The sequence below is a fragment of the Volvox carteri genome (assembly GCF_000143455.1).
Source record: "Volvox carteri f. nagariensis unplaced genomic scaffold VOLCAscaffold_8, whole genome shotgun sequence".
Taxonomy (NCBI): Eukaryota; Viridiplantae; Chlorophyta; class Chlorophyceae; order Chlamydomonadales; family Volvocaceae; genus Volvox; species Volvox carteri.
The window spans coordinates 1,440,880-1,467,883 of NW_003307551.1; the positions used below are offsets into that span (position 1 = coordinate 1,440,880).

Here is a 27,004-nt window from a genome sequence, read left to right on the forward strand (position 1 = left end):
CCCACGCTGCTATTTGCAGGATGGGAAGGCTAGACCGGACACTCGACCAGCTCATCGCCGCAGCAGTGCGGGTCCTGCCGAAACAAAAGCGGTACGTCTCTGTACACCATGTTGCGGAGGCATGCAGGGGCTCTGTGCTGGGTTTGGTTGGTTGGTATGGATATGGTATGAGCAATCGTGCACAGGTATCGGACGCCGAGCGACTTGTCCCTAGGCAACAACACTGGCGACACCTCGCAATTGGCCGGCCCAATTGGGGCCAGGATAAATTTTGCCGGATGCGAATGCTCTGTTGACCTTTTCCCCAACCCTATATTGACACTGGTTCGTAAGGGAGGAGTGCATCAACGGACAGTGTCCTTCTGCAGTTGCAGCCACGGCCTCACGGTATTGGTATGGCACGCCGAATGCTGCACATGGCGTATCGCATGTGGCATGGCGCCTGCAGGATGCTGGTGCTGGCGGCCCAAAAGCGCACAGTCGTGCAAATGAGGCGCTCTGCACGGCGAGGTGAGGGTCCCTTTGCTAAGTCAGAGCTGGGGCAATGCCCTGTAAGGATTGTTTCAGTAAGTTCCAGTTTCAACTCTGGAGGCGCTTCGCGCTCAAACGGGAGCGGGAGGACGGAGATCGTCGCCCCCGACACAGTAACACAAACTTCCACTAACGGTCGGTTCATGGGCCTTGTCTGCACTTCGGCGGACACTGTGACTGTAACTGTAAGGAGTGAACCTTCGTGTTGGGCTCTAAAGGACCGACTGTCGAGCCTGCAAGGCCTGCCTGCGTTCCAAAGCAGGGAACAACGCGGGGCTGATCTCTTGATGCTGGCTTGTAAAACGCCGTTAGGGACAGTCAGCAGTTGCAGTGTCAGAGAGTTGCAGCAGCGATTGCAGATTGAGGTCGCCTCATGGTGTCGGGAATCGGCACGCAGGTGACAAGACGAATGGCGGTCCGGAGGACGAGGAGGCGAAGGGAGCAGGCGCACCCGATCGGTCCGCACTGGACGATCTGCCGGTGGAGGTGGTGGAGGCCGTCTTCGGCCATCTGGGCCCGGTGGAGCTGGCGCGTTGCGCTTGCGTCAACAGGTGCTCCTTGGCGACAATATGTTGCCGTTGCTGGGTGACTTCCCTTTAGGAGATCACATCAGAACATACCGAGGGCTTACCCTCCGGAGGTACTCTGCGGAGCTGGGATGCGCCTTGCATGGAGGAATGCATATTGGTTACAGCCAGGCCAAGCAGTAATCATGCCTTATAATCGTCCCTTCTTTTGCCCATTCAACAACGCGATGAGAGGTCTTGGAGAGAGCTGTCACGTGGCGCCGACAGCGTCTGGCACGCGCTATACGACCTGACATTCCAAGGGAGGGTGTCTTCTGTCCAGCGTAGCCCGTCCGGCTCGGGAACGTCGGCGGCATCCGCCTACCTCCAGTTCCAACGCGCTGCAGCAGGTGTGCCCTGCGAATTGCGGACCTAGAGTGGTTCGGCCTAAACCGAGAGTGACAACTGTTGCCAAACCTCAAGCTGGCCACAGTCTAGTTGGCGGTTGTCTGCGGCTGGAATGAACTTGTGACGGCGTGCAAACCACCCGCAATCTAAAGAGGTGAACAGCGGGAACCGGAGCCGGTATGTCGGTCCATCCTGGATACAAACAAGCGGCGCCTGGGCAAGCCAGCTTCGACGGTGTATTGCGAAGTGACCGCAGCTGCACGGTAATTGCAAGTGGTGCATGTACCTCTGCGTTGTATCTGTTGTATTTGTGATCCTGTGCCGTCTTTGATTACCTGCCGCATGTCGTTGCTCCGGGGTGGAACTGCGTCTGGCCCTGGCAGGGCGGCCCCGTGCACTCCTACGCTGGTCTGGTCGCGTGCTGGGTCCCAACGGTCCCGCCTGGCTGAGCTCCAGTGCTTTGCGGTGCATGGCGCCCACCCGCGCAGCTGCACTCAAGTTTCCGCGGACGGAGCAGGTGCGGATTTCTTTCACGAGTGACGGGCCTCCATTCAATTGCTGTGAACGGTTGTACCGTAGCAGCTGCCAGTAAAATGGTTCTGAGCTGTTATTAGGAGCAGCCACTGCGGTTGATTGCATGAGACGATGGCTCCATGATCCGTCCATAGCTGTGGACGTGTCGTTAATGCCGTACGCGACTCCGTCTTTGCGGTCTCGTCCGCCTGGGTTAAGCGGGTCCTAATCCCCATGCTGCTGCTCTGCAGGTAGTGAGTTGGGCTTGTGGAAGACCTATGGGTCGCTTCAGCAGCGACAGCTCCGGGGACGGCAACAGTGAGGAAAGCGATGATGACACGGCCGGAGCTAACTCGCTTATGCGGCTGTGGGTTTTGCCCCACAAGTAAATTGATATCGAGGGGATGCCAGGGCAGGGGATTTCCCAACAAGCCGGCCGTTCAGCGGCTATTGCATGTAAACGACGCTGCACATTCCGTAGGAAGGCCAGTTGCCTCTGTTTATGACAGCGGCCCGTGCAACTACTTTTAAGGCCAGCTTTCGACTTATGCGGAGTGGCCCGGAGCCATTCGGGGACTAATGTCCATGGCTTTTGGTAATCATGGTGTTGCCGTGGGAGGCCGGTATCTACGGGCTTCTGACATTAGGTTTGGCCATTGGAATGTGTCCTAATGGTGTCAGTCCCAGGGCAGGATGCGAGTACAGTTTGCAAGTACAGCACCAGTGCGCAGTCGCAGTTAGTTGCAGTAAGCGGCCAATATGATGGCTATGCCCCGACAGCAGCAGAGAGGGGGCCTGTGCTGGCGGATCATTGCAAGCGGTGGCTCTTCCCGGAAGCCATGACAATGTTGGCAGACCCTCCGTGAACGTATTGGCCGGGCTATAGTGTTGACGCGGTCGCGTCCTGCCGTTGCAAAGCGCGGGCAGAAGGGCGCTAGAGGTTATAGTTGCTGGACTCAAGTTGCCCGCTGACATGGGTTGGAGGATGCCGTGGAGGGTAGGTGATTTGGTGGACGATATATTTATGGCGCCCTCTTAAGTTTTTCCACGTTTCACGTTCCGGTCAATAGATCTGTCCGTCAATGTGCGTTTCGGCCGTGCTGAAGTCTAGAAGGACTCTAGCCGCTTCTGCACGGGCCGGAGACGCGATGCACACGTTCGTTCGACGAAGCCGCGATCCGTACCAATCGGAAGCACGATGTTTGGCTTATCGGTCATCACGCCTCTTCTTAATCATTTCTGAACGGATGTCGTATCCAACCGGGCTTGCGTAGCATTCATTTTCTTAAGAATAAAATTTTCCAGGTCAAACGCATTTGATAAAAGCACAAGAAGGTTGTAGAGTCACACGTATTGACAAACACCAGGTAAATATCAGGACCCATAAGTACACATGCGCAGCTTGTAGGGAGGCGATGTCGAAAGGTACGATCAGAGCCATAGGTCGTTTTTATTGCTGGCAGAGCATGCCGTATGTCAGACTGTAACAACTGCGTCCTTGGGATGGAAGCCCAACATAATAAAGATTTATGTCTGTGCTGTTTTGGACGGACATTAGCGTCGGAAGGCCTAAACTGTCGACTTTGCTGCCTACGAACCGTGCAGCGCAACCGAACCGGCAAAACAGCAATACAACGTATGCATGACGTTGTGCATGAATCAGTATGCATAGCCTAGCAAGTCGGGATTCTAGCTCCGATGTCGTGGCGGATGCCGAATCGCACGAGCCGAGGGCTGCTGCTGCTTGCATGTCTGATCAGTCTCGCACGTACTGGTCAGCCACAACTGGAACAGCAGCCCTTGGATATAGGCTGTCCTGCAGGGCCGCAAGGTCCCGCGGAGAGCCTTTCAACACTGACAACAGAGCAGCTTGCGGATGGAGGACTAGCTTCTCCTGTGGCAAGGACTTGGGATTTTGGAGTTGGCACCGGGTCGTTGCAGGCCGCAGCAGGTGTGGTCGGCCCGGCAAAGTCAGCAATTCCGCACCTGCGGCTTGATGCAGGCCCGCGGATGACCAACGCGACACACCGCACATGTCACGACTGCAGGTCAAAACGTCACTCTCGCGTGCGTCACAGCTCTCAACGTCTCGGTGGGACGCCCCACCGGGTCGGCCCCTTTCCTGCAACCCACGGCGATAGACATCGTCAACGCCACAGGCCTCAGCATGCAAAACGTTTTGCTGCGCACCGGATGCGACAGCGTGCTTGAGTATCAGGAGTACTTTTGCTCGTCGCATGATGTTGCGGGCAGCATCATGGTAGGTACAACAGCACGGCGGCATGGCACATGCACTGACGGCAGTCGCCGCCTCGTCGCTTTGCCTGCCGGTGCCTAAGCATTATGTAGACCTCCCCTCAGATGTATATCCATTTTCTTTCAAGGCATAAACAACTACTCCTAGCTGCACTTCCGCTTGGGAGCTCGTCGGTACTATGCCTGGGCGGGGTCCTATGATGGCGCACAAGATAGGCCACGGCCCCGCAGCCCTCTGCATGCCCGGGCTCGGACTTTCCGTATCATGAGCTAACCGTCGGTCATGTATACGCTGGCCTGCAGCTCTGGCGGGGCTCCATCCATTTCATGACGTGGCAGGACGGCTTCACCAGCCTGCGGAATGTGACCCTCACCTGCCCGTCCGCTGGGGCAGCACCCGAACCCCCCTGTTGGTTCACATCCGTGGGGAACGCCACGGAGCTGCTGAATGCGTTTGTCTCGTACATGGAGGCGGTTGCGGCCAACGTCACAATTGTGCTGGCAGCGGATATTGCTATTTCTAATAGGTACGCTGCGGTAACGTATGGATTTGGGCAAAGGGCCCGGAGCAAAAGGCGAGGTGGCGTGACGAGGCCAAAATGTGAAGAAGAGGGAGGGCTGCGTCGGCTTGGGAGTTGGGCACCAGGCACAGGATGATGCGTCGTGGCTGCTTTGGTAACCCCCGTCCATTGCGACCAATATTAGCGTGCATTGGGCCCACATAGGATACAAGGCGCAGCATAGCATGGCCGCTGTCTGCGATCTCGTGCCTTTTTTGTGCCTGCCTGGACGATAGAACGTTATGACGTCTGTTTTAGGACGACACGTAGAGCTGTCCCTGCACCTGTCGTTGGGCCTCTTACCCCCCATACCCGTACATGCACACGAATGACGGGCTGACGTGCGCGCCCGCTTAACCTCCTACTCTCGTCCGTCTTCTGTCCTCACGGTTTCTTGTGGCGTTGGCCGGCTTTATCCCCGTCGGGTTGTGTAGCTCCTGGCCCCGCAGCCCTGTCCCAGTGGGCAACCACGTACAGCTGGTGGGGTCGTCGCGACTGAACAGGCCGGTGTTGGACTTCCAGTTGATGGTGACGCTGTGGGACCTGCTACCTGCCGTCAGCGTTGGACTTATCAACCTTACCTGCGTCAACCTGGCGCCCAGCTATATTAGCCCCGCCTTCGCCGCCGCAGCGTTTTCGATGGTCACACACCGCGTCTGGGCGTTCCGCAGGTGTGCGGGGAGCCAACCTTCCACAGCGGACTTTGTGAATAAAATGTAACCGCCGTTTGTGTGTGTGTGTATACATGTGTGTGTGAAAGAAAGAGAGGGGGGAAGAGAGGAGAGGTTGAAGGGAACAGCCGCATGCATGGCAACTGGATCTTGTGTACAGGCGATGTGACGGTAGTTGTAGCACCTCGAACGTGTAAAAGACGATGTGGGCACTAGCACCGTGGCTACCAACACATAGATGTTAGACGCCTGTGGCGCATGTGGTTAGGCCTAAAACGGTAGCCCCATATGCAGTGCGGATCCACCTCTTCTGATTCGATAACATCGGTGGACACGCGTCTGTGACACACCCGTACAGGTTCGTGTCCGGTAACCTCTTTACCCACGCACCCAACCTGGTTCCCCGCCCTCCTGAGCCCCGGATGCGCATTTCCCGAGTCGCTGGGATATAAGCCGTCTGATGTGCGATGTCCCTTGCACACGGAGAAGGGGCTCCTTGGTCTCCTCACCCATAAGTATTAAGCTACCTGCGTGTCTGCCTTTCTGCATTTGTGCCGACAGAACTGACAGGCAGCTGCACATCACAAACACGACCTTGGTGACGCCTGCCGAGGAGCTAAGGTACATGAAGTAAGTGCACCCTACCTGGGCGCGGTGGGATTACGCCTAGGACCGGGTGACCGAGGAGCCGCAGAGAGGCAGATTGCTTTGGGATTTGGAGGGTTTAGCGTATACAGGGGGTGTAACTGTAGTCATGCCGACTAATACTGCTCTGCCTGCGCCGAGCATTAACTTGCACACAGCTCGCCATAGGCTTCGCCACCTGTGGCTTGTGTGGCTTAGCGCCCCAGCGCCGCCGTTGGTGTGGGATGGGAAGGGGGAACAGTGTCCTACGCGCTTGGCTAATCCTCTGCGCATGTCCCTCTGCCCGGCCCCGGGTCTCGTCAAGGTCCTCTAGGCTGGAGTTTTCCATAATTTCCTATGCTTGCTAAGTCCATGCGTGCCTCGCTGTTCGTGCACATTCCCCCGTCACACACCGGGAACATATCAATTTAAGGCCATTGGGCTCGGGCTATGCGTGAAGCCCAGCAGACAACAAGAGGCAGGAATCCCTTATGGAAGCGAGCCTTCGGTCGGTCGCGTCCCTTCCTTGGGCTGTTGCTGCTGGTTGTGCGCAGGTACTGGATTAAGTACCTGGTCTCACCGGTGCCCGAGGACCAGGTACGTGAAACTGCCTGAAGCATGTGCTCCTATGCGGACATGTACTGCGACGGGGGCTGTGAAGCGTGAGCAGGCAGGGGAACCAGCTAACGCAGTAATGACCTCGGCGAGCCATTAAGCAACGCTGCTTCATGGCCGGGTCGTAAGGACCAAGCGCACAGTTTTTTGAGCGAGTTTCGTCACATGCTCATCGGATGGCATCGACGGAGACTTCCGTAGCCCCTTTCTTTATTGCGGATTGCTATTTGTTCGTGTGCTCACAGGCTCAGGCGGCTTGGTTAAACGTCAGTGATATGAAGGTGGGCCATAACCTAGGAGCACCTGGCGTCGTGCGTACATGGTTTAGCCGGTTTTTATGAGGGGGCCAGAGGGAGGTGGGCTACGAAGCAAGGTTTGGTTGTACGCCTTGCCACGTCAAGGTGTATGATTGAGCCGTGTCACGGATTGGGTTTGCGTGCGACACCTTGCAAACGTAATCGGATGTGGTCTGCAGTAGATTACCAATGCGTTGTCAAGCACACAGTCCTTGAGAGCCACTCCCTTCATCGCCTGAGAAACAATGCAAAATGACGCCCTGCTATGAAGCCCTGTGAAGCTCTGTGCAACACTGCGAAATAGGGTCGCACCGCGGCGCTAGGCGTGCACCGTAACCGGACCGCGCCGGCCCCTTTTTGCCCCCTCCCCGCCGCAAGCAGATCCTCAAGGTTAATGACAGCGGGATATATTATGATGCCGTCAAGGCGTACACTGTCACCTACAGCTCCGTTCGCCTTACGGACTCCTTCGATGGGGGCTATCCGTTGCTGCCCCTCAGTCTCGGCCTGCAGCAGCTGCTGGAGGACGGAGTGCCCCTCTCCGCAGTGCGGCAAGTCATGAACATGTCAGATATGCTGGTACGCGCGTACTCGTGAATGAATGATGTTGTTACTGTGAATTCCTAAGGATCGCGTGCATTCATGTATGTGTGGCACTAGGGGGCGACTACCTCACCGGCCTACGGGCCTGCCAGCCAGCTTGTGCACCTTTCTGCCTGCTTGGCTATCTGCGCGGCGGCGGTGGCTAGGTTATCGTGTGCGGTGCATGTGTGGCGTGTGTAGCAGGCATCTTTAAAGAGGGGCGACGGCATGCCCCCTTTGGGTCTAATTTCCTGCTTACTGCATCATACCGTGCCGTTCCGTCCGCGCTTTACTACTGCTGTGCACTCCTGCATCCCACTCCGACCATGCAGATTGCGCTCTCGCCCAGTACGATGCAGTCAGATAGCAAGGGGTACCGCTGGATCTTGCTCGTCGCCAACTTCTCCCTCACTGATGTCGACCTTCTGCCGCGCCCGCTGCCAAACGCCGGCGCCAACGGTGGCGATGCTATCATCGGGGTGCAGGGCAGGGTCGTAGTGGGTGTCGGTACGGGCCTGCGAGCAGTGCGCCTGGACTTCGGCGGCCGCCTGAATATGCTGGAAGTGGTGGGCATTGATAGCTCGGAACTTGTTCTGCGGGCGCTGGTGCTGGGGACCCTTCCAGCGCGGTCAGCGGCCTATGACCCGCAGTCGCCGCTGGACGTCCTGGTGAGTCCGATTTGGGGTGTCTTGATGGACGACGGCACACCGGGGGTCGTCTTGGAGAACTGCACAGTGCTGGTGAGTGAAGCGGAGTTGCGGCTTCTACTGCAATGCCTTCTCCCGGCAAGCACGGCGCCGGCGCCGACCTTCGACGCTGCACTGATGGCAGCAGTCAAGGCGTTCTTCACGGCGGTGCGAATCGATTCGTACAATTCGTCGTACTTGCGGCTGGCCTCAGGATCAACGCAGCGATACTCGCTCACGGACGTCACGTTCAGGATGCCAGTGGCGGCGCATGGTGAGGTTGGACTGGTTAGCTTCGTAGCACCGTTGAGGGCTAGTCCGAGCAGTGGCGGCGGGGGACTCGAAGGGGGAAAGGTTGGTGTCGTCGTTGGGTGTGTTGTGGGCGGCGTGGTGGCGCTGGCGGTTGGGGGGGCAGCGCTGCTAGCGGTACGGCGGCGGCGACGGCGCTACGCAGCTGAGGATGACGCAGCGCGGCGCGATGGCGCCTACGCGAAGTACCTCCGCAGCGGCGGTGCGGATTTGCGTGAGGGTGCGCCGGGGGGCCCTGGCGGCGGCGTCGGACCCACTGGTGGTAGCTTGGACCTTGCCAACCCTAGTAACGACCTGACGAACAGCAGTCAAGTCCTAAGGCCCGACGCACGGCGTAGCGACTTGGAAGCTTCACGGCTGAAGGCGACGGGCTCCGGAACCGCCTCTGGCTCTGCGTCCGGCGGACTTGGGCCCACCGGCCGCAGCACTTCCATCACCGGTGTTACAAGCCATGACACCAGCAGCTGCGCCGTGCTGCCGATCGGCGGCGGCGTTGGAGCTAGCGCCCAAGTCTCTGCTGCAGCCGCCAGCAGTCCTAGCACCAGCGGTGATGTGCGGCAGCGGGCGGTAGTCCCGCCGCCTGGTAGCGGCAGCGGCTCCACTGCCGCCAGTGCGGCTAACGTGCCCGCGGGGCACGGCGCTAGCCAGGGCACTGACTCTTTCGACCGGCCGCCGAGCAACACAGCATTGGGTCAGCATGGTCCCGCGAGTCGCCACACACATCGGGTGGCGAGTGTTGCGGGTATGAGCTCCGTGCCGAGCACTTCCATCGTCTCCCAGACCCAGAGCGTGCTGGGAACGACAGGCTCTGCAGCGCTGGAGCAGATGCACCAAATGATTCAGGTTCTGGGTCGGGACTTCAACGACCGGCAGCTGGAGGTGCATGGCATGCTGGGCAAAGGCGCTCACGGGACGGTATACAGAGGCACCTGGCGTGGACTGCCGGTGAGCCAGGAAGCGGTGGAGGGGAGCGGGGCGGGCTTCTGGGCAGACGTTTGCGCTTCTGGCTGTCCAGCCATGGTATGGTCGGCTGGTGCTGCCCCACCATGAATTTTGCCCACATACGTTTCTTTATTTAAATTGCATGTCCGCTGTCGCCACAATTGAACTGGTGGCATCCCTCCCGGTGCGTCTGGTTCCCAGGTGGCGGTCAAGTCCATGGTGTTTAACAGCGACAGCAGCGCTCGCCAGCAGGGCCGCGTCCTCATGGAGGCGGCCATTAGCTCCAACCTTGCGCATCCCAATATTGTGTAAGTCAATCCCTGTCCTGGAGGCCTAGTTGCATGCTTGTCGTGTGCAGGTTGCTGGGTCTAGGGGTTCCGTGGATGCCTTCACCAGTCAGGACAGTTCGTTACGTCCGTTACGCGGTTACGCGCTCTAGAACTGAGCGCGTCTGCGCCATTCCTGACGTAATTGACCTGCGCCATTGATGGCATAATTGCACAACCACAATCTCTTACTGCAGCACGACATACTCGTACGAGCTGCGGGAGGTGGAGCACGAGTTGGCGTCCATCTCACAAGAGCTGGCGCGGCAGGGTGGTGGCTGGCGCCTGCTCATCATCCAGGAGTACTGCGACGCCGGGTGCGTTTCCGCGTGTCAGTCCGCAGGGCATATTGCACTGCTGAATCCGTGCATGCCCAGTCAGACTGCATTCTTTGCTTAACCCGGAGCCAGACCCGAGAGCTAGGACACATAGGGATACCTTGCTAGTGAAGTTCATGTGGCTTGCTAGGGTACGCAGAAGCACGTCTTGCTGGCACGCGTATCACTGACGGCTGGTGATCCAAGTGCATGTGAATGCGTCCTGGGAGTCGCGAAATGTCAAGTGGAATAGCTCCGGAACCTGTGCAGTCGAACAGCAGTTTGGTTTGCTAGGTAACGCCGTTCCGCGCTCCGTGTCCGAGTGGGGAGATGACCCTAGCAGTGGCGCAAAGATGCAAGTGCATCACCAAGCCGCTTGTCCATTCACCCATGTGTGAGAAACCTCAAGGACTCCGCTCCTTCCCCAGGCCGTTGCGTCGTCTTGTGGATTGTGGCTTCTTCCTAACTCCACCCAAGCCCTCCGGCACGCGCCCCAAGCTCAAGTTGCCCTCCGTGGGGCTGATGCGCAAGGACTCCCCGTCTGGTGAGGGCAGCGTTGGCAGTGCAAGCCGGGGTGATGCCCCCGCCAGCAGCTCCGCGGCAGCTGCAGCAGCAGCAGGCGCGGCAGCTACAGCAGCCACCAGCGTCAGCCGTGGCAGCAGCGGCAGCAGCAGCGTGAATGGCAATAACTGCAGTCGGGGCTCGCCAGGGAACGAGGCCTCGGTGCCATCACCTTCATTGCCGCCAGCAGTGCGCTCGGGGCCCAGCAGCAGCGCGCAGGGCCCGGGGGCCCTTTCGGCTGTACATCAGCAGCAGCAGCGCCCCACGCTTGAGCCGGTGCCTTCTGATGTACCAGGGCGGCCAACCAGCAGCCTCCATGCAGCTCGTCGTTACGTGGAGGCTGCGCTCATGGTCGCTCGGGGCCTGCAGCACATACACGACAAGAACATCGTACACGGTGGGTTTGAGAGGTGATAATACTAAGCTATTTGCGTATGCGTTACGGGGCTCGAACGCGTCCTATGCGTGTGAGTCGTAGGTGGCGGGAGGAGGCCGGGGGTCAGCAAGTAATGTCGTGCTTGTGGTTGGGATGGTTGGGATGTAGGAGGCAGAAAGGTTTCCAACAGTATGTTCAGTAGTGGTTCAGCGTTATTGCGTGTGGATTCGTGTGCGCTGCCTTTACGCAGTTGGTGGCATTCTTGTGCGTCATTGTTTGCCAAGCTGCTGTGTGACATGTCGATGGGAATTTCAGCGGGCCCTAGGCCATGCGCCTTCTAGGCTATACTCTATCCGGTCGGTAGCCCGGGTGGCGGTCCTGAAGTCAAGTTTAGGAAGATGAACAATCTCGCGAAGATACTAGTCTGTCTGCCCATTGCCTGTTGCCCGGCCGTTCGCCCTGCAGGTGACCTCAACCCGAACAATGTGCTGCTGGTGCGCGCCCCCGGCACACCGCTGGGCTTCTGCCTCAAGGTCGCGGACTTTGGGCTCTCTGTGCGCATGGCGGAAGGCGAGTCGCACATGTCCAACCTCTTCCAGGGCTCCCCGTACTACTGCGCGCCGGTGGGTGGATTGGCTCGGGTGTTGAGGGCCGCAGCCTGGGGTGCTGTGGATCCGTGCATAAGTCCTGTACATAGGTTTAAGCTTAAGATCGTCACAGGGTTGGCCGATGAAGCGTCCGAGTACGGATGGGATTTAGTCCAGGTGTACTTCTTGGCACCTTGTGCCCAATACGTCTACTACGAGTAGTGCAGTGCGGTGAAGCTCATATGACTTGACGTTTGCTAGGACATCCAGGGCTAACCATGTTTTCGACGTGGGGAGGTTGGGGTGCTGAAGGTGAATCGTATCGCATAGCATAGGATGGTATGGCTCGCATTATGAGCTGCTGCTGTCTCCGAAAAGATGTTGGCGTGACGTTGACAACGGAGGTTTGTGTTGCAACATCACAGCCCTGCACGGAAGCGCGACCTCTTCCTGTGTTGCCTTCTTTGGGAGCTTTATCGTACCCTGGCGGAGCACTCGATCTGCGCTTCGCCTTGCATCGCCTTGCATTGCTGTTGCGTGTTCCCTCCTGCGCAGGAGGTGGTCCTCTCTGGCAAGGTTGGGAAGAGTGCCGAGTAAGTTGAATTTGCACGGGCTTGTTGACGTCTCAGATTAGCACAACCCTGATAGACAAGTGGATCTGCCAGGCTGGTGCCTGGCTTACGTCGTAAAGGCGAGTCTGCACAGGGGTTCCCAACGCAGCACTGCTCAGGTGCTGGGTTGCGCACCTGTGTCAGACATCCTGTAACCGTCCGCAAGGAATCTAGGACTTTACGGCATCTCCGAAAAGGCGCGGCAAATGGCATAGGTGATTATGACGTCCCTTCCCCTTCTTCCGCGGTCGTTTTCCGCTGTTGTGCACATGATTCTGTGCTATCCAGTGCCTAGGTTCTTGATGGCCTTCGTGGGCAGGGTCTGTTGCAATGACAGGCACATTGCTGATCCGCCACCCTGAAATGCTGAACTTGCTGTGCACCCTGTGCCGTGCCTGGGGCTCCATGCACACGCAGCATCTATTCTTTGGGCATCATGCTGTGGGAGCTTCAGAATGGTACTCGCCCGCTGTGGCGTGCGGGCGTGAGGCTGCGCTCCTACCCGTCCCTGAACACTGCGGAGCTGGACTTCGGGCCCGAGACCCCGCCCCGTTACGTGCGGTTGACGCGAGATTGCTTTCATGGCTCAAAAGACGCGCGGCCCTGCATTGCCGTGGTGGTGGCAGTGCTTGTCGGGATTAAGGCCGAGCTTGATGCGCTGTGACTTGTCACGTTGTGTGCCTCAGCCGTCGTCAAGTGCATGGGCTTGCAAACATCTATATGACATGCACCGCCCGGAACCCTTCCATTTGAACCGGTGCATACGTGAAATGTACGGCTCAGACGCGCGCGCGCTGATGGGTAAATAATGTTCGGCTGGCTTACCGGCATACATCTTCAGATAACACTGCGCTTTTGTTTACTATGCTGCCTACTGAAAGGTTTGCGGGGAATTCCCTTGGGTTCTATTGGACACAAGTTCGGAAACAGGTATGCGCTACCATACCGGGACTGTCGTTTGACGGACCACAAAACTGGCACAAGGCATATGCCCGTACAATGAATGAACCTGGCTTACATGCGTTTTATCAACACATTTTTTCATTTCACAATTTCTGTGACGGTCGATTTGAGGGTTGGTAGTTTTAATTTTGAGCGTTGCCCGGGGACGCCCGTTCGTCGCGAGCTCGCGGCTTGGACCAATTGCGTTTACTCATGGCCTTGCCATGAATTGCAATGGCTTTTAAAAGGGAGTATGAGTCTCGACACGCTTGGCAAGCGTTCCGGACCATTGTAGCGCGTTCAAGGCACGGAAATGATTGGGTTTTGATCGTCATTGCAAACGTTAGCATGAAGCATTAGGCACGTCGACGGCTGACTATCCAATTCACATTTTTGATAATGCGGGAAGGATGTACATGCAGCTGCGGAGGAGCGTGCCGCGCAAGTGCCGTACCTTCTACCGCGCCTAATCCCTCACACTGTGAACAGATAACAACCCTCTATCGTCTATCCTACCTCTTCCATAACTTAGGGTTAAGATAAACAACTAGCACCTTCACACATGGTTCGCACCTAATTCTATCAGAAAATGCACATTGCCGGATGAGGAATCAAGCAACAGCAATGCCGCTATGCGCCGTCGCACCACTTCTAGGCATTGCACGCGACCCTCCCAGGGTGGCATAACGACTCAGTGGACTCGCTGCCCCCTTGATGAATAAGACTCATACCAAGCATCATGCTGAAACACTCGCACCGAGGCTGAAACTAACACGCATCACCGCTGTTAACATACTGCGCAATAGCAATTTCCATCTGACCAAAACCACACGACACTAGCTGAAGGATTCAAGAGGATAACCTGCCACTGCGCAGTTATACGTGTCGTCGCTAGCAATGCCGCAATGCTTCAAGTCGATCTCATCCAGTTCCTACAAGCTACATAGTGCGCATCGTCCTAATCTCCAATACTTATGTAATTGCCCCCAATAGCGCCATGCCAATTCCCATGCGGACCTTCCCTCCTGCAAACACTCCTGCCCATAAACCACCATGATGACCGTTTCCGTACGGAAACATGTAAGTTTGCACAAGTCACATACACATATCGCCCGGATGCGGACCCCGTAGTGACGCCACCGTGGGCGGCTGTGTCAAGCCATAGCTAAGATGTAGCCAAAACAGAAGGTTGCTTGCCGTGGAAACTCGCCCAAGGCCCCCAAGGCCAGTATTGGTTGCACCGGCGGCCGAACGGGGCTTCACCGGCCCAGCTCAGCCAGGGTCCTCCTCCCCATTGCAAGCCAGCGGGGTCCGCAGCTGCGCACTGCCGATAGGCCCAAACCTTAATGCTTTCGGCCATAGGGTTAACCACCGTTAGGCATTATACGCCGTACATAGCCGTTGGGTGCTTTACCATGTCAACTAGCTCATGGTAATACACCCTACGTGGAATATCGCTGGATACCACTAAGACGCCCAGCAGCAGGAGCAGCAAGAGAGGCCTTAAATAGCTCCACCCAGCACACCGCCCAAGCTGCGTGCAGCTCAGCGTGTACATGCAGATGCTAGCTTAGATAACATTAGATGACGACGCCAAGCCTCAATGATAGCACCATGCATGTCCAGCACCTAAGTACAGCTGGAGAATATCTATACCGCGCGCTCTGCTTTGGCGCTGACCTACACAACATAGGAGCCTGGACCGGGCGTGAGCACTTTGAGGTTCCGCCCGTTCTGCGACTTGACCTCCGAGAAGCGGTCGCCGCTGCCAAACTTCCAACTGCTCGACTGCCGTACCTTGGAGCTCACGGTCGTGTTCGGGCTGTACACAGCAGGGCTTGGCGAATGAGCCCCAATTGACTCCCTCTCGTGTCCCTTGCTCACGAACACGCGGCGCTGAGTCTCGCGATCTGCAGTACCCACGCGGGTGCGTGCCGCGGTTGGCTTCGTTGATGACGCCTGCATGAATAACGCCGATGGCGCCTCATATGTGCCTGGGCCTGGGTCCTGCAGGGCTGTAGAGTGGTTGCCGGGGAGGCCCTTTGCAATGTCCGCGCGGCGGCCTTGGCCGTGAAAGGAGTAGGTGGGTGCGTCACCCAACCAACCGGAGGTAGGCCTGCGCAGCAGTGTGCAGCAACACAAGTGAAAACGATACCCAACAAAGTGGGGACGGTATGTGCTCAACCCCTCAACGTATAATTTACAGTAGTACCATCTAAGATATGCATTTGCATTGCCCCAAGTGAGAGAATAAACGTGGGGGATTTGGTTGCGGAGCCCACGGGTCGTTAGGATCCACTCGTTCCTACACACTCAATTGTAAGGAAGAGGAGGATGGAAGACCTGTGACTCACTTCCAGGCGCCCGGAGACGGCGTCGCGAAGTTGTCCTTGAACTGTCCGAAACGGTTCTCAGTACCGACCCGTGTGAAAGGCGCAGTGGGATTGTTGGACAACGTCTGCTTGCCAACTGAGTCCGCAGCTAGGCGTGGTGGGGCATAGGCACCGGGACCCGGGTTGCCATAACGAGGCACCGTTCCTGGGCTTTCTGGTAGGCCTTGCTTTGACTCGCCTGCCTCGTGGTCTAGTTTGAAGCGACTGCCGAACTGCACGGGGAGGCAGGTCAGACAGGCCACTTGAGGTGGCATGATAATATTGCCTGGAAGAGCCGTTTTTGCCAAAGAATCTCTTTTCATCTGTATCGGTCACCTGAAACCCGACGAAGTTCAGGATGCGTACGAACCGACACCATCTCGTCCCCAAGCACTGCCGAGGCAGTTGCTTGAATGTACGAGCAAATAACAAATTGTGACATGCACCATTTTTGCCAACTTACCCGGTATGAAGGTGCAGATTGCGCCCGCGAGTTTGGTTGCAAGCCGAACCCGCTCGCAACATCAGTCGTCACACCCTTCGAGGTGCCGCCTAGGAGTTTTAACACAAACTGTCCGCCGGTAATCTTGTCTGTCCGTGATGACGTGCCAATCTTCGTTCGTGGCTCCGTGGGCTTCGTCGAAAGGGGCTGCAGGTATAGGCGGTTTTTGGCGTCAAGCACAAGCCGAAACAGAAGATGTTTGCGCCGCCATCCCCAAAGCATGGTGCATGGTGAGCACAACTTGTATAGATGCGGCGCTTGGGGAGTTTTCGCGGTTAAGGTTCTACCGATGCTCCAGCGCAGGACCTCTACCGCAATCCTGATGAAAGGGCCTATTCAAAGAGCAAGCAGACATATAACGCCAACATATTCGCCCATGCCTTGCCTGGTGCCCAAAGGTGCTAAGTGTGCCAGCGACCTCGACGGGCATCTTTAAAGGCACGCTGCGTTACAGGCCTTAACAAGGACAAGCAATGTGGCAGCGCAACTACTGTAAAGCAAGGAATTGACAGTCCTTAGCTATCTGATGGAAATGACTCAAGTGGCAAACGATGTAGCTATACTGCCTGCAACATTCCTTCTAGCAAGGCCGGTGTAACGCCTAATGAATGAACCAGAGTAGGATTCGATTTAACATAGGGTTATGCTTCCCATAGACCCCTAAGTCCCGCTCCACTTAGAAAAGATGTCGTATCAGTAACTGTACGATGTGAGTATCGAAGGCAACGTGAGAAACGATACCAAAGGTAGCAATTCATCCATTTCGATTACGTGAATCTATTCAACGGGCTGCAGGGCTTTTGGCAGTTGTGAGACCTTCATCTGTGACCACCGGTGACACTATGAAACGCAAAAAGGCAGCAGCCAGTTGCAGATGCACAACTCACAGGCGCTGACAACCATCCTTGCATTCCTAGCTTCTTATAGCTTAACAAGAGCCAAGTGCTTGCTCTGAAGTAAGTCCCGTGGGGCATTGTTGCCCCCATGCAACATGAGGAAAATGCAGCGTCCCATGCAAAATTGCGACCAATGCGTCGTGCCATGCCTAATTACCTGCTGCCTACGGACTGTCCAGCGGCCCCTGAACGAGCTTAACATTCCGATCTCGGTTGCGTTTTCCTGCCCTCGGTCCGCATGCATCCGCCACATCCCCCTCAGCTCATCCGCAGAGTTCAATGGAATCGCGCAATCATATCCTCCGTTCCACGATAAGACTTCTCTCCATCGCAACAGCACAAACCCGATGCCAGAACCTCGGGTTCACACCGCCCGCCTTTCTACGGCACACATTCACATCCATCACATCCTTGCAGCGACATCCTGCAATCTGATAACTTGCTTCCACACTACTACCGCCGCCACCATCATCAGCAACAACCATCCTGCCTAGCACAAACAGGCACAGTGAACATCCAAAGCACAGCCACTTAATCCACAAATCAAAACAGCCTTTAAGAGCGGTGGCGCCTATGCGGCATATTACCCGGGGTAGTTCAAACGGTGCTAATTCAAGCCTTCCGCGACGCACGCTTCACGTTCTCGCTTTCCAGCAACGTCTTGGCGCCCTTGACCCACTCGGCACGTGCCTCCGGGACCACGGGGCTGCTGCCCAGGAAGATCTCGAACAGCCCGCGGCTAAGAGCCGGGCTACTTATGCGCAGCTCGGGCGTAGCCTGCGGTACATGGGGAGCGAGTACGAAGCCGCAGCGATGAGCGGCAGCAGAAGACCGCTACAACATGCATGGTATCACGGCGGCCAGCGAACTTAGGGCTTTCGCAAGGTTACCCAGCTAAGGCACGTCAGGAGTCTTAACTGGAAAGCGCAGCGCCGAATGGCTGCAGCCAGAAAGCTCAACCCAGGAAGCCCATAGGACCTGGCCATAGCCGTTTGGGAGCGGGTCGTACGAAAATGTGGACATCTCTTTTAACGCTGTGGCAAGGTTGCTGGCAACCCCAGGGACTTAGCTGCCTTGTGGAGCACTTGCCTAGGTAGCACTTGGTAGACGTGGGACTGCGGAAGACAGCACTGCTTTTCTCCTTTCGGGAGTATATGGGCTGAGCACCGGGGCAGAGTGTAGTGTATCCTACCTGGCCGTACTCCTGGGGAGCTGTGACTGGCGGCGTGACGAGCACCTCCAGGTCTCCAGCCATGCTCCACAAGAGCAGCACCTCAGTGTTGTTAACCAAGTTCTTGCTGCTGAAAAAGGCGTTGAACTTGTCCAGGGAGGCAGTGTCACCTGTGAGCAGCGGCCATTGTAATGGAAGCGTGCAATGAGGTGCCGGGGGAAGGACCACGTGTCGGCAACCACCACGAATGTGCTGGCCACGACCCCATGCAACCACCACGCTGCTATACCACCTCGTTGCTTGCATAGCGAGGGGCTGCCAGGGCACTAGCGAACCAAGCAAACCCCAAGCAAACCTAGCGTGGCACGGCCGCCTGGCCCAGCCCCGGCTGCCACGCAGGGACTGCCTCGCTGCAGCCCCCCTTACGATCCGCACTCACCCGCCAGCTGCATGCGGGGCGCCAGGCTCTTGTTGATCGCCTCCGTGAACTGCTCCCCCGTCACGTCGCGGACCAGGTGCAGCTGGGGAGCAACACACACATACATAGATACGCACGTCCAGAAGCCCATAGGTATGGCAAATTCCACACTAGCAACAGTTCACTTGGCAAAGTGCAAAAGATGCGGCGCGCGTCCAGGAGAAATGAGCAGGGCGTGACTCGGGAAGGGAAATGTGAATTGGCTCACCGCCAGGACCTTGTTGAATGCCCCATCCAAGATGGCGGAGCAGTAATCGTCATCCGTCTCAAAGAAGCCGCCCCTCTCCCGGATACCCAGCTCCTTGGCGGCTCGATCAGCCTCCACGTAGGCGGCCACCGAGTATACCTGTGCACGGGGACTGGGCTAGGCCTGGTGAATAGAAATGAAAGGCGGCGGCAGCAGGCACTGGTGCTGGCACATGACGTGGTGCTTGTTCGCGGCTGCCTCGTACGTATGGTTAATGTGTTGGTGCTGGTCGAGACCTTACGACGTACAGACAAGTCTCTCCCACGAGGGAGGCAAACTCCTTGCCGCCCCACGGCGACCATAGCAATGAAGGAACATCCCGGGGCCCCCCGCGGCGACCTAATGAAGCCAAGGAAAATCGCTTGGCACGCTCTGGTGCCTAAAGTGGTGCCCTAAGAGGGACCCATAGATGGGGCTCACGGAAGTGCGATCGTGTAGGCGTCGACGAGTTTCAACCACTCACTTTGACGTTGACGAACACGATCTGCTTGGATCGCGTTGCGGCACCTAGGCAGCGGTACGCCTCGCCCTGCCTGCGAGTTGGGGGTTGGGGAAGAGGAGGGCATTGTGCAGAGAATCAACGGTGGCACTTGCTGGCCCGCATTGCCTTGTTGTGGGTGATCTTAACCAGGCGTCCCAGCGTGGCCGACTTGGATGAGAACGGGGGCATAAAGTTCCTGACATGGAGCTAAGGATACGTAGTCAACTCATGGTCATGGTCATGGAATTGCCTTGCATGGGAGGCGCCTGTGGCACTCGCCGGCCGCACCACCGCACCACTGGGTTGCGTGGACGACGTCCTGCGCTAGGTGCCAAAATTTCAGAGGCACGCGAACAAAGCCAACCCCCGTGCTGCCAGTTTTCCGTGCGGCATGTGGTGGAGGCATCCGGCAGCGCCACTGAGTGCCTGTGCCGAACTAAAGCGCCCTGACCGCACCCGTGACATAGCGTAGCAGCCAGCCAGCCAGGTCAGGGCCAGACACAGGCCAGAACAAGACGGCTAAGTCAGCCCGGAGGGTTGCAGAGCGGTGGCCCATCCTCGCATCCTGGGGGTTGTATCGGGCACGCATCCTGTCGGTTGGATACACCCTGCAACCCCCTTACCTTTCCTCGAGCCAAACATCCAACAGCCGCATCCTGGTGACTGCATCCCCTCCCCTCCCCTCCCCTATCCTCATCCTTGGTGGGTTGGCGTCAACCCTTCCAAATATGCCGCCATCCTGGGCCCTCTGCCATTCCTTATCCTGGGGTGGGGATCCCCATTTCTATCCGTCCTACTCTTTCCTATCCGTATCCTGTGCCCGACCCTGACCGCTGCATCCCGACCGCTCTGCAACCCTCCTGTCAGCCCTGGGTCGGGGACACCAGACGTATGCAAGTGGCGGGCCGCAGGGCTTCTGCCGCAATTTCAGTCAGTGACTGGGTCAATACTTCATGAAGTAACCCAACACCCTGGGCCCCTGTACTGTGGCTCAGCTGCTCTATAATATAGGAACAACTAAAGCAGGAGATCCGCACGCAAAGAAGCCGACGTCCGCGTCTCTGCCAGGGCGTGTTCAGTCGTGAAGGACTTATCAAAAACGCTCACCAGAACTTCTGCGCGAGCAGGAACTCGACACCTGACTGCGCGTCCTTGACGGTCAACGAGGCCCGCACGGGCACGAAGGTCCTGCGGCCCGCATAGCTTGGGCGAAACACTGCCTACAGGGAAGGTCGAGGCCGTGGGGGACGTGGGTCTGAGATGCAGGAAGACAAGGAGCGTTACAAGGAGCGGGAGCAAAGTTGGAGTGCATACCTGGAAGGGTCGGGACCCAAACGCCGGGCGCGCGGAGCGCAGGCTAGTGCGGCACCTGCGTACGTTGGGACCACGGGCTGGCAGTTGACACCTACCCAGGGACTGGAAAGTCGTGTTAACGCCCAACAAGGCTAGGGTCTAAACGAGTTCGCAAACCTAAGTGCGATGATGTAATTTCATTGGTACCCCGTCAAAGTGTATACACTCACGACTGCTGCATCTTGCAACGATCCTCAAGAAGTCCAGAGAAATCCTGCGTTTCTATATATCCGGGAACAACAGATATTCGTTGTCTGCTGACACCTTCTTTCTTGTTGAATATTACGATCCGTGCCTGGCGATAACGTTGATAGAGCGTTTTTGAGCTGTAAGGCCCACGATTGCTCGCGGTCTCGGAGGTAAGGAAGGATCGCTTTTGGAGGCTGTTCATCCAACATTCTGTCCTTTGGACCTGGCTCGTTATCGACTGTGTAGCAATGCAGCTGACTCAGGTAGGCAATTCATCGGCAATCCTATCTGAATTACTTTGTCGGCGCTCGCATTAAGATATTATCTTTCGTTGTTTAGGGCCATGCTTTCACCGCCCGACGGGCAGCCGCTCAGCCAGCGGCCCGTCGTGCTGCTGTTCGCACGAACGTTGCTCGCGTTCCCCAGGTAAGCTGCGTCAACGCAATGATTGGCCAGGCCAGAGCATCTTGACCTTGCCAGCTTTGTCCTCCATATACAGGTGAACGCAGCTGCTGTTGTTACGAAGCCTAACTGGGAGGCGCTTGCTTCAGAGATGCAGCTCAGCTCGCCGCTCGTCATTATGGACCATGTACGTTTAGTCTATGCCTACAACGTGGAACACTGGTCACCTCATTCGGACGGGTACTGTGGTTGTAATTATGTGGGACTTGTACGCTTCGCTTGCATCCTTCACCGCTTGCTTCTTGCTGGACCCGTACCCCCTGCCTGGATTCCTATCCTCCTCTTGCCGACTCCATGGAATTTGTGGCACCCATTACAGGCGTTGAAGACCTTTGGCTCGGACATTGCCATCGCCTTCAGCGGTGCGGAGGATGTGGCCCTCATCGAGTACGCCCATCTGACTGGCCGGCCGTATCGGGTCTTCAGGTGGGCATCTGAGCATTCATGGCTTGGCCAGTCGGCCTGATTTTGGTGGCGCTGTGAGGGTCACTTCAAGGCTTGGTGGGTGGGTTGGCACGGCTAGTGGTCTGTATGCGCGGGTGTGGGTATGGATCGAAAGCAGGGCCTACATACGATTTCTACTGGGTCCACACCATCGTAGTAGGGGCTTTCTTGCTCTTTAGCACTTCGTAATGGAAGCTCATAGCGCCATGCTAAGCGGCCGGGCAGGTGAGTGTGTGTGTGTCCCATGATGCAAGGTTCCCTTCGCACAAGCCGGCAAAGTCCCTGCTTGCAGCTCGGAAATCCGTTAATCCCGTTTTTCTTGTTATTTTCCTTCCCAACCGGATGGGCCACTGATCCAGCTTTCCCTTTTGGGAATGGACGATTGATCCTCTTCCTGCGCCTTGTGATCACAGCCTGGACACAGGCCGCCTGAACCCTGAGACCTACCGCCTGTTTGATGCGGTGGAGAAGCGGTACAAGATCCGGATCGAGTACACCTTCCCTGAGGCGCAGGAGGTCATGGACCTGGTGCGGGCTAAGGGTCTGTTCTCGTTTTACGAGGATGGCCACAACGAGTGCTGCCGCATTCGCAAGGTGTGCTGCGCGTGCATGGGGCTGGGAAGCTCCCACGCCTCCTTACGGCTTTTTGATTTGCTGACATTCTTTGGCGTCTTCACGATCAGCGCAGTGGGGAAGCTAGTTCAGCGGGCAAACCGGCCCGTGGCGCGTTGGACTTTGTCGGTCGGTTGATAATGGGTCAGTCCTCTATGTTTATGGACATGAACCCGCAAGTATGCATCGCATCGCATGGCCGGTAGACACGTCAAAACATCGACCTGTTTGGATCGAGAGTCTGGTCAAGGGCTTTTAAGATAGAAATCCTCGACAATACCACCAGACCCAAATTGTGCCCCACGGAAACTTCGCACTGCGCAGGTCAAGCCATTGCGCAAGCAGCTCAAGACTCTGCGTGCCTGGATTACCGGCCAGCGCAAGGACCAGTCCCCGGGCACCCGCACGGAGGTACCCGTGGTGCAGGTCGACCCTGTGTTTGAGGGCGTGGAGGGCGGACCGGGCTCGCTTATTAAGTACAACCCCCTGTCGAACATCACCTCTGCCGAGGTCTGGAACTTTCTGCGTGTTATGGTGAGTGGCAATACTGTAAGCACGTTTCGGATTTATGCCTAGAAGTGGCTGCATCGGGTAATGGGGCTACATATCCACATTGCGGAGATGGCGCAAGGGGGCCGGATGGCGTGAAATGCATATTCCCGTACGCCAAAAAGCATTTGAGGTGTCCCACAGAGTCCTGTGCGGAGTGGTGTTGCGCTTTATGGCATGTTAGCAGAGTTATTGTTATGGCTGCCACTCACCATGGCATAGCTCTTCAGTGCTGTGCTGCGGCCTTTCAACAGCTGATAGAGATCCGCTCCACTTAAGGCAGGCTCGGGGCCTGCAGTGGCCACAGAGCCGTTCGCGGGGCAGAACATGCGCTGTATATGGCATTCGTGAACTCCTTGACAGTAGCTGCCACTCACCATGGCATAGCTCTTCAGTGCTGTGCTGCGGCCTTTCAACAGCTGATAGAGATCCGCTCCACTTAAGGCAGGCTCGGGGCCTGCAGTGGCCACAGAGCCGTTCGCGGGGCAGAACATGCGCTGTATATGGCATTCGTGAACTCCTTGACAGTAGCTGCCACTCACCATGGCATAGCTCTTCAGTGCTGTGCTGCGGCCTTTCAACAGCTGATAGAGATCCGCTCCACTTAAGGCAGGCTCGGGGCCTGCAGTGGCCACAGAGCCGTTCGCGGGGCAGAACATGCGCTGTATATGGCATTCGTGAACTCCTTGACAGTAGCTGCCACTCACCATGGCATAGCTCTTCAGTGCTGTGCTGCGGCCTTTCAACAGCTGATAGAGATCCGCTCCACTTAAGGCAGGCTCGGGGCCTGCAGTGGCCACAGAGCCGTTCGCGGGGCAGAACATGCGCTGTATATGGCATTCGTGAACTCGTTGACAGTAGCTGCCACTCACCATGGCATAGCTCTTCAGTGCTGTGCTGCGGCCTTTCAACAGCTGATAGAGATCCGCTCCACTTAAGGCAGGCTCGGGGCCTGCAGTGGCCACAGAGCCGTTCGCGGGGCAGAACATGCGCTGTATATGGCATTCGTGAACTCGTTGACAGTAGCTGCCACTCACCATGGCATAGCTCTTCAGTGCTGTGCTGCGGCCTTTCAACAGCTGATAGAGATCCGCTCCACTTAAGGCAGGCTCGGGGCCTGCAGTGGCCACAGAGCCGTTCGCGGGGCAGAACATGCGCTGTATATGGCATTCGTGAACTCGTTGACAGTAGCTGCCACTCACCATGGCATAGCTCTTCAGTGCTGTGCTGCGGCCTTTCAACAGCTGATAGAGATCCGCTCCATTTAAGGCAGGCTCGGGGCCTGCAGTGGCCACAGAGCCGTTCGCGGGGCAGAACATGCACTGTGTACATCTCGTAACGCCTCATTTTTATTGATGCACTCGGGAAGCCTTATGAACCTAAATACCAAATCTATTGTTTGGGGGTGTGGTGATAGCCGACAAACTGCCCCTATGTCCGCGCCTTGTGGCTGATCATCTCGACTTGGGAATACTGTTATCCCAATGTGCTCGCATGGGAGGACTCGTCCCCCATTTAGCTGTGCTGCACCACGGCATTCCGAGCTCTGTTGTAGCCTAAACTGGTAGCATTATGTTGCTCTAGGTGGCTAATGGCATGAGGTAGCCGTGGCCCTGTTGCCGTTTTATTGCCTAGTACGTTGTACTTTCCATCCTGGCCTAGCTGGCCTACCAAGGTGTTTGATAGTGAATATATCGCCACGATTTGGGGGTTTGGGGCCGCACGCCTGACAAGATGCATGGTTCTAGGATTTATCCGCCCGCCTTGCGCCCTGCAGGACGTGCCAGTGAACTCGCTTCACAGCTGCGGTTACATTTCTATTGGCTGCGAGCCATGCACGCGGCCAGTGCTGCCTAACCAGGCAGAGCGAGAGGGCCGCTGGTGGTGGGAGGACGCGGCCGCGAAGGAATGCGGCTTGCACAGCGGTAACATAAAGAAGGCGGATGGCACCACGGAGGCTCGCAAGGCGGAGCGTGACCTGTGGGCTGAGGGTGCGTAAGGGTGAGGGCGGGAATTGTGGATGGCAGAAGGACCCATATGCTGCCTAACCCATGCACAGGTCGGGAACCGGAAGGACATAAAACTATATGACACACCTGCCAGAGGCGCGGGAGGCAGCTTACGGTTGGACGGCATATGCATGCCAAGCGCCAGGCGCCTTAATATAGCAGCCCATATATGCAGCCCATTTGTAAGGGCACCTTGTGGCCTTAATCCTCGGGTCCTGAGATGCCCCATTAACGTTAGGATGGATTTACACGTATGCCTGGTGTTGGTGCATTCAGGTCTATGCATTGTGCATCCTTCCATGCTTAAGTACAAATGTATGCTCCGTATTCTTTATTCCATACATGGAGGAACTAAAGCATTGCTTCCTGGTCCGTATGGTGGTGCAGGCAGCGCTGTGGCAACCCTGAGCAAGGATGATGTGCGGGCCCTGGCGGAGGGCAAGCGTGCCAAGGGTACCCTGGCGGTGCTGTATGCCCCCTGGTGCCCCTTCTGCCAGGCTATGGAGCCCGCATACGAGGCCCTGGCTTCTCAGCTGGCGGGCAGCAACGTAACCGTGGCCAAGTACCAGGCGGACATTGACCGGGAGTTCTGCAACGACAACCTGCAGCTCAAGACCTTCCCCACTATTGTCTACCTGCCGCCAGACAGCAAGCAGGTAGAGCAGGTTGATGTGATTGGGCAGGGCTGTTTTCATGTGCAGGACCTGAAGACGATATAAGCTGACGAAGTGTGTAGCTTTTGTCAATGCGATCTATCTATTTTTAAGCTTGGCGAAGACCGCGGTAAGCAAGAAGCCGGCCATTGCATTCTCGCTTGCAGCGGCGAGGATTGGAAGGTTCGTGCATTCGCCTGGGTTACGCATTCCCCCACTGCTCCTGATTACCCCTTCCTGTGCAGGTGATCAAGTATCCCAGCGAGCGGCGTGATGTGGATACGCTTGTCATGTGGGTCAAAACTGTGGCCGGCAAGTAGGCCACAAGGCAACGGCAAGACACAAAAGCGTGTGCGGGATGCATGCGGCCGACACCACGTATCGTACCTGCGCGTCGTATCTCGTACATATAGCGATCATATGACATCATAAAGGGTCTATAATAAGTGATGCAGGTGTTCATGTCATCGCCCTGGACGATGGTGGTCCGGTCGTGCGAAGGATGCAGGCATGGTGACCCGGGCGGTGTACGGGTTTAATTTTTGGACAGAATGACCTAGTCATGTACACTGGAGCTTGCTGTACTTGAGTAATGGATATGGTGTTGCGTTGGTAGTTTCTTCGGGATTATCCAGGAAGAGGAGCGGTTTCCTAATACAGAAAGCCGAGGGAGCCGGTAGAAGGCTCACAGGTCGGTGACGAAGGCGTGGCGGTGATGAAGGGTTCGGTGCATTTGGAACTGCCACCGTCCCTCAGCTGAGGGGGCCAGGAAAGGTATGTAATATCATCCTCCCGTGTCTCCCGTCGTTCGTTCCAGATCAAGTTGATATGTTTGCTTTCATTCCGAAGTACTCGAGTCACACTTGTTGACGGAATCTGAACATAATGGTGGCAATAACTTTGCCCGCGGGACTTGTTATTGCACCGTGATGTGCCACCTACTGTAGTAATTGACGTTTCAGACGTCAACGGTCGCCATTTGCCACCAAGCTAATGCAACTCCTGCTTCATAGAGGCAGAGACTAACGCATGGCTTACAGCTGGTTTTACCGTGTCTGCTGATTTACCGATGCGAAGTGGTGCGAACCAGCAACATCAATGTGTGAAGTACTGCAATGAACGTCCTCACATAGACAATCGCATTCCTCATGCCCAAACTTCCCTTCCCACCAAAACGAATTCCGCTAATGGCTTATATCCACTCGGATAATATCTTGCGCTTCCACGGGTTGAGAAATAATCGCTTCGCGTTGGCACATGAAGAATTTGCAGCCAAACAGCAATCCCTCCGCCGTTACGTTAGCAGCTGCGACTGTTGCTGCCTGCCGTCGCCTGACGCTCGCTCATCTCATTCCCGGGTCTCCCGG

The 27,004-nt window shown here is 56.8% G+C and overlaps 3 protein-coding genes across 3 annotated transcripts; 2 read left to right on the forward strand and 1 right to left on the reverse strand.

Moving 5' to 3' along the window:
* Nucleotides 1–1,933: 1,933 nt before the first annotated feature.
* VOLCADRAFT_116621 (uncharacterized protein) lies at nucleotides 1,934–11,702 on the forward strand (the record flags this gene model as incomplete). Its single annotated transcript, XM_002947874.1, has 14 exons — nucleotides 1,934–1,962; nucleotides 2,210–2,276; nucleotides 4,007–4,218; nucleotides 4,518–4,741; nucleotides 5,224–5,445; nucleotides 6,624–6,666; nucleotides 6,930–6,965; nucleotides 7,362–7,559; nucleotides 7,895–9,502; nucleotides 9,701–9,807; nucleotides 10,023–10,142; nucleotides 10,571–10,686; nucleotides 10,999–11,100; nucleotides 11,545–11,702. Coding segments are annotated over 14 exons (3,240 nt in total), but the record flags the coding sequence as incomplete, so codon positions are not given.
* A 5,247-nt stretch (nucleotides 11,703–16,949) lies between these two features.
* VOLCADRAFT_103700 (uncharacterized protein) lies at nucleotides 16,950–20,989 on the reverse strand. The gene is made up of 8 exons (XM_002948021.1): nucleotides 20,890–20,989; nucleotides 20,681–20,735; nucleotides 20,474–20,586; nucleotides 19,349–19,418; nucleotides 18,847–18,984; nucleotides 18,600–18,681; nucleotides 18,182–18,330; nucleotides 16,950–17,766 (listed from the first exon to the last, which is right to left on the reverse strand). The coding sequence occupies exons 1-8, from the start codon at nucleotides 20,898–20,900 to the stop codon at nucleotides 17,602–17,604; spliced, it is 783 nt and encodes a 260-aa protein (XP_002948067.1). The 5' UTR covers nucleotides 20,901–20,989; the 3' UTR covers nucleotides 16,950–17,601.
* Nucleotides 20,990–21,134: 145 nt separating this feature from the next.
* Nucleotides 21,135–26,434, forward strand: VOLCADRAFT_103701 (uncharacterized protein). Its single transcript, XM_002947875.1, has 9 exons — nucleotides 21,135–21,171; nucleotides 21,248–21,334; nucleotides 21,408–21,497; nucleotides 21,690–21,796; nucleotides 22,228–22,408; nucleotides 22,751–22,960; nucleotides 24,753–24,966; nucleotides 25,372–25,640; nucleotides 25,883–26,434. Exons 1-9 carry the CDS (start codon nucleotides 21,157–21,159, stop codon nucleotides 25,955–25,957), a joined length of 1,248 nt encoding a protein of 415 aa, XP_002947921.1. The 5' UTR covers nucleotides 21,135–21,156; the 3' UTR covers nucleotides 25,958–26,434.
* The last annotated feature ends 570 nt before the right edge of the window (nucleotides 26,435–27,004 follow it).